At 52.5% G+C, this 6,180-nt stretch overlaps 1 protein-coding gene across 1 annotated transcript; it reads right to left on the bottom strand.

Annotated features, from left to right (window-relative positions):
- Window positions 1-511: 511 nt before the first annotated feature.
- On the bottom strand, window positions 512-3,387 carry Fam43a (family with sequence similarity 43 member A). Its single transcript, XM_004654538.2, has one exon. It carries the CDS (start codon window positions 2,676-2,678, stop codon window positions 1,386-1,388), a length of 1,293 nt encoding a protein of 430 aa, XP_004654595.2. The 5' UTR covers window positions 2,679-3,387; the 3' UTR covers window positions 512-1,385.
- Window positions 3,388-6,180: the final 2,793 nt, after the last annotated feature.

Here is a 6,180-nt window from a genome sequence, read left to right as displayed (position 1 = left end):
AGGCTGAGTTATGGGAGGGAAGGAAACGGGCTCTGCAAGCTGCCTACCCCCACACCACCTGCACCATGACTCATTTGCCAGTGATTGGAACTTAACTTCTCTCTCTACTTACTCTTCCTCCCAGGCTCCACTGCAGAGTGCCAGGATGATTTCCTTGAGGGTGCTAGCTCATCTCTAAAGTACCTTGGCTGTTTTGCAAAGAAGATTATGTCGAATCCTTGTAGTTGGCTATCAAAACAACCCACAGGAAGGGGGTTTAAAAAAAAAAAAGTACAAGGCAAAAGTCATTCCATAAATTACTGCACAGGTCTAAAACACGAGAAATCGAATTAACCTCACCTCTCCAAAAGTTAACTTTAAAAAAAAGTTCACACATACAATGAGTAAAGAATAAATATGCTGGCCCCAGACATAGCAGAAAAGCCCTGGGGGATGCATAGTGGACCCACCTTCTCCAAGGCCCTCTAAGCCCCAGCAAACACCTCCCGCAGCAGTTCCAGACCATCACCTGTTCCAATAGCTTTTCCTCTTTATTCTCTCCCCACTGATGTGCAAGCAAAAGCAGAACAGTGCTACTCAAAAAATAACAAAATGCTTTATACACATTTCCGTATATACAACTGAACAACATTTTACATGTTTCTTTTGCACAGCAAAAGATATATAAACATTCAGCTCTGAGAACACAGTTATGTACAAAAAAAAAAGGATGTCAAAAAATACTTCACAACAGTGCAAAAATATATTACACGACATCATGGAGTGAGGTCTTTTGGGATGAGAGAAAAGTGTGTGTTTCTAAGGGAAAACTTGTTAGATGTCTTTAACTGTAAACAAAATGCATTTTTCTTTCATATCCCATCCCCAAATAAAACACAGTGACTTGAGAAATTTGGCAGAATTTCAAGTGTGAGTCTGAGGTAAACAGCCTAAGCTCTCACACCAAAAATCAAAACAAAACAAAACAAAAAACCTACTGGGTGCAGGAAGGTGGCATTATAAAGCCTCAAACATCGTGATAGCAACTTTGTTAAATGACAAAGTACGGAGGGGCCTCCCATTCAAGAGGTCGGGCAAGGAAGCTCCTCCCAGGCCCCAGTGGCCTCACAAACAGGAAACTAGCCTGCAGGCACCTCTGGCCAGCCCTGGACTTTTCCAACTTCAAGCCTCCCTTCTGTCGCCCACGCCCAGAGGGCTGCCTCTGCAGGTTTTCTCCTCTTACATCTACCCACTAACACAAAAAGTGCTGGGAAAAGAGGCAGAAGGGACGTGGCCAAAAGAAACCCAAGGTCAGACCTAGGCCCCAAGTGCCCCGACAGGATAGGAATGTGGTCAGAACCACGGATAGGGAGCTACTAAGGGTGCCGGGACGCGAAGAACAGTCTTCAGGGCGCACACCCCGAGCGGGGCTCTTCTGGGCTGGAGTTGTCAGCAAGGACCGGCCGGTCCCCGCTGGCCGAGGACACGGCGTCGGGGCCTCCACCCTCGATGGAGCTCTCACTGCCCGTGCTGTCCCCCGACAGCAGGCGTGTCACCCGCAGATCGGCCTGCAGAGTACGCACGTCGTTGCCAAAGCTGAGGTCGCCCAGGTCGCTAATTAACTGGGCCAGCTGGGCCTTCATATCCGAAGCAGTGCCGGGTAATGGAGGCTGCGTCCCGGACCCGGGGCCCAGCGAGACCCCGCCGTCTCCCAGCGCCTCCTCGTGGCCATTCTCCAGCGTGTCCAGCAAGTCCCCACATTCGAGGTGCATAGCCGCCACCAGCGCCCTCTGCACCTCGACTTCCTCTTCTGCCGGGTCCCCATCCCCCACACGGTCCTCTTCCTCCTCCACCTCCTCCTCCTCCTCCAGGCAATCGTCGAGGTGCTCCTCTTCCTCTTGCAGCTCCTGCTCCTGCTGTTCCCCGAGCAGGTCCTCGGTGATAGAGCCCAGCTTGGGCGCGCTGCGGCTGCGCTCCACCGGCGGCTTGTAGCAGCAGGGTCCGTGCAGGAGCAGCTTGCGAAGCGGCACGAGCGGGATGGTGTGTGCCCCCACCAGCTCCTGCTGCTGGTGACGCGCATCGTCCCTCCGCTTGAGGCGTTTAAATTCCGCCAGAGCGTTGGCCGACGTCTGGTAGAGCAGCAGGGCCATGGCTTGCGCCTTCTCGGGTTTGGACACGAGCACCGCGTGGCAGCGGAGCATCACCGCCTTGTGTTTTAGCTCGTGCCGGTACACCCAGGCGAAGACCTTGGGCAGCCGCGAGTCCGCCACGCAGTAGGTGACGCGGTGTAGCAGGTAGAGGTGGCCCGGGCGACGCAGGGCGCGTTCCTCCGCGTGCACCATGCGGATACCTTGCGCACTCACGGTCAGTTTCATCTTGGTGCCCTGACGGCCCGCCTCGCTCTTGCTCCAGATCTTGCCCACGGCTAGGTCGGTGCAGCCATCGCCGCGCGCCTGGATGGTGGTGGCGTTGCCCAGGTAGAGCACGGTGTAAGTAGGGTCCTCGCTGGTGATGTGCAGCTTCTTGCGCTTGGAACGGAACATGCTGCCCACCCGGCTGAGGGCGCCTTCGGGGCAAGCCCGCGCTAGCGAGCTGAGCGCCGAGTAGTGCAGGCTCACGGCGTAGCCTTTGGGTTTGGACGCCTGCCGCGGCGGCGCCTCGGCCAGCAGCTCGAACTTGTGCTTCTTCCACGGCAGCATCTCCGGAGGGCGCCCGGGCGCAGCTGGGCGGCGGCGGCCGAGCGCGGGGTGAGAGCCCCCGCTAAGCCACCGGCCCCGGCTGGGCTTGGCTTGGCCCGGGCAAGACTGAAAAAAGAAAACTCTTTGCTGGGAGTAACCCAGTGGCAATGGGGGGCGGGGAGTACAAGAGAGCGAGCGTAGAGTGCTTGGGACCCCTCGGGAGTGGGGTGGGGTAGAATCTTGGAAAAAGAAAAAAAATTCGGATTTGAGCGTGCAAAGGGGGGAAGTGCGGACACACACACTTACCCAAGCCTGGAAAAGGTCCAGGACAAAAGTCTCAGACAAGCAGCAAAATGAGAGGGGAAAAAAGGAGAGTGCCGCGGAAAATACCGTAGAAAGAAGTCAGATGAGCGCGTGCAAATAAATAAAGAACCCCCCCATCCCCCAAAAAAAGCACCTAGGATGGTCCGAGAATATGCAGGAACTCTTCGGAGAACGTGATACGGACACCACTCCCTGGCCAGGGGCCAAAAGCGGCTGAAACTACGGCAAGGTGCCCAGGGGACCGGGAGCGAGTGTCTCGGCCGGGCCGGTCCCGGAATCCGCAGCTTGCCCGAAGTGCGCTCGGATGGATGGAGGAGGGTCCGTCCGGCTGGCCGCGGCGGGCCCCCGCGCAGCAGTCCCGCGGCCGCTCGCTCACCGCATCTTCGCTCGGGTCAGGGACTCGCGCTCGGCCGGCTCACGGTCCGGGCTGGCTCGGCCCGGGCAGCGCGGGGCTCCGAGGCTGGGGCGCGCGCATGGTCCGCTCCGGGGGGAATCGGGGAGACCGCCGCTACCTCATTTCTTCCCCGGGCTCCCGGGCTCTCCTCGGTCGGCAGCGCGCCCTCTGTGGTTCTGCGAGCACTTGACCAGCTCGCCAGCCTCACATCATCATTGCCGTCCGGGAGCAAGATCTCCGGTAAATATAGGCCGGCGGCGTGAACCATTCGCCGAGCGGGGACAGGGGGAGGAGCGGAGGAGAAGATCCGTTTCGGGCTACGACGCCCGACGGATTTCTGGTCCCTTAAAGGGACCTGGTGGCAGCTGTTGGTGGAGGGAAGGAGAAGACCGGTCCAACTGGACCAAATTTACCAGCATCTCTTTTATCTACGGAAACCACGAAGACCTAACCCCACAGCCCAAGGAACTCGAACCCTGCCACTCCACCCCTAGGCTAAATTGCAACTCACTGAATACATGTGTGTCCAGATCGAAACTTCTGGAGGAGGTGGTGGAAGATGAGATTGTAGACTATAATTTCCTGTACAAAAAGATTGGAGAGATGGTGGTTTTTTCCCACTTGTGTGACAACTACCTAGAATCAAGTGCTACTTAATAGTATTTTCAGCATTTTATTTCATTAAAAAAAAAAAAAAAACACGGGCTGGAGAGATGGCTTAGTGGTTAAGGCGCTTGCCTGCAAGGCCAAATGACCCAGGTTTGATTCCCCAGGGCTTATATAGGCCAAATGCACAAGGTGGTGCATGCGTATGGAGTTCGTTTGCAGTGGCTGAAGGCCTTGGCGTGCCCATTCTCTATCTGCTGCTTTCTCTCAAATAAATAAAATTAAGTAAGTAAAATTTTAAAAACAGAGAGGCAAAGCCTTATCTTTTTATTATCTTGGAGCCAGTTTTCTACAGATGGACAACAAAGGCAGATGACTGGAATGAATGATATTGAAAACAGTAGTGATCCTTCCCCAGCCAGCAATACTCTCTAGGCTATCAGTCCTTAGAGAAGAGCCCTTTTCTGAAACATATACAATTTCTAAGTGAGGCCATATAGCTGTATGTGATCACACCTTGGTTGACTTTGCACAGGCCTATCATTCAGTTTTATTACAGCATTGTCACATTTTGGATGTGAATTTCCAGTGACAATCCTGTTTTTGAGTGACTATTGAATTAATCTTTTTTTCATGTGCTAACTGGACAATGTAAGGCTTTTTGCTCGTTTCATATTTTTTCTCTTTGGTACTTTTATACAATATTTTATTTATTTATTTGTAAACAGAAAGAGAGAGAGAAAGACAGGCAGGCAGGCATAGAGAGAATGGGCATAACAGTGGCCTCCAGCCACTGCAAACAGACTCCAGATGCATGCACCCCCTTGTGCATCTGGCTTTATGTGGGTACTACAGAACTGAACCCAGGTCATTAGGCTTTGCAGGCAAGTGCCTGTTATGGCTTTTTGAGTCCTTCTGGATACAACACACTAGCCCCTAACTGTCAGTCCTCCTGCCTCCACCTCCTAAACATCAGAATTACAGGGATGTACCACCATGCCTGTCACTTCTCATTGTATTTTTAGTCACTCACCAACTTGTACCCCTGCGGGTAACTTATTTCTGGACGTTTGAAGTAGCCTGCTTGACCGTATGGGCTGTTCAGTCAAAGTAAAAACTTCCAGCTGGAATATGTGATGAGTGTGCAAACAGTCCTGTGTCAAGCTCCCAAGCTCACGGTGAAATAGGACGGGGTCCCTCCTCACAAGCCCTGTCCAGTGGATGTCTCTGGTTACCATACCACACATCCTCATTTGAGAGCAGTTCCTGGAAATGCCCTGAGCTATATTTTAACCTTCCTGCAAATTCCAACCTCACTTCCTCAGACATCAGACACTAGCTGGGCTACAACTTAACTAGCTTTTCTGGTTATGCATTGGGGCCAGGCCCTGAACTAGGAGCAGGTCTAGTTCCTGTTTCCAAACTCCCAGTCAATGAAGGCTGTAAACTCCACCCAGGTTGGAGCTGCCCCTGGAAGGAAGGCTTTATGAAAACCCCCCGTGTGACCTGTGTCTGATAGGAATTGGCATTCAATAAATGTTTGTTGAGTTAATGAATGTGGCAAGCAAGTGAACAAAAAGACATCTACCGAGTTAAGTGCTGTAAGAAAGACTCAAAGGACTTTGAGAAGCTGGGGAAAGAAAAGATTCATTGTGTCTACGAAAAATCAGAAAAGACTGCGTGGAGGTGGTGATGTTTGAAAGATGAACAAAGTTTCTCCAAACATGAGGGAATTGCAGGATTTTCTGAGAGTAGAGAACAGCAAGACTATAGATGCATGAACATGGATACACATATATAGAGTTACAAGAGGGTTTAATGGCTGTAACAATGAATGAAACCTTCCCTGTTGGTGACGTTTCCTGGTGAGGGGTTTGGACCCTCCTGTCTGGAGGAAGGAACTGCCTTTTCACCATGGATTGGCCCCATGAAACCATGTAGCCCAAGCTTAATGCCTTGTCCAGCTGTATCGCAGTGGGTCATTCGTGAGGTACCAAACATCATGGAATGTGGTCCAAGAGCCAGAAGGCTTAAGGACCGAGCAGAAGCAAAGCGGTCTGAGTTAAAGCTGTTCTCAGCCTCCATAGGAAGGCACCACCATGAAACCAGGAAACCCAGGGGACCACAGCGACAGAGAAGGCATCCCCTGGCCTTGCTGGCTCTTTAGTGGCAGCCAAATTGCCAGTGTCAGACACACAG

Source organism: Jaculus jaculus, chromosome 5, assembly GCF_020740685.1.
Source record: "Jaculus jaculus isolate mJacJac1 chromosome 5, mJacJac1.mat.Y.cur, whole genome shotgun sequence".
Taxonomy (NCBI): Eukaryota; Metazoa; Chordata; class Mammalia; order Rodentia; family Dipodidae; genus Jaculus; species Jaculus jaculus.
The sequence above is the reverse complement of the archived record's forward strand: the minus strand, read 5'-3'. Positions and strand labels throughout refer to the sequence as shown.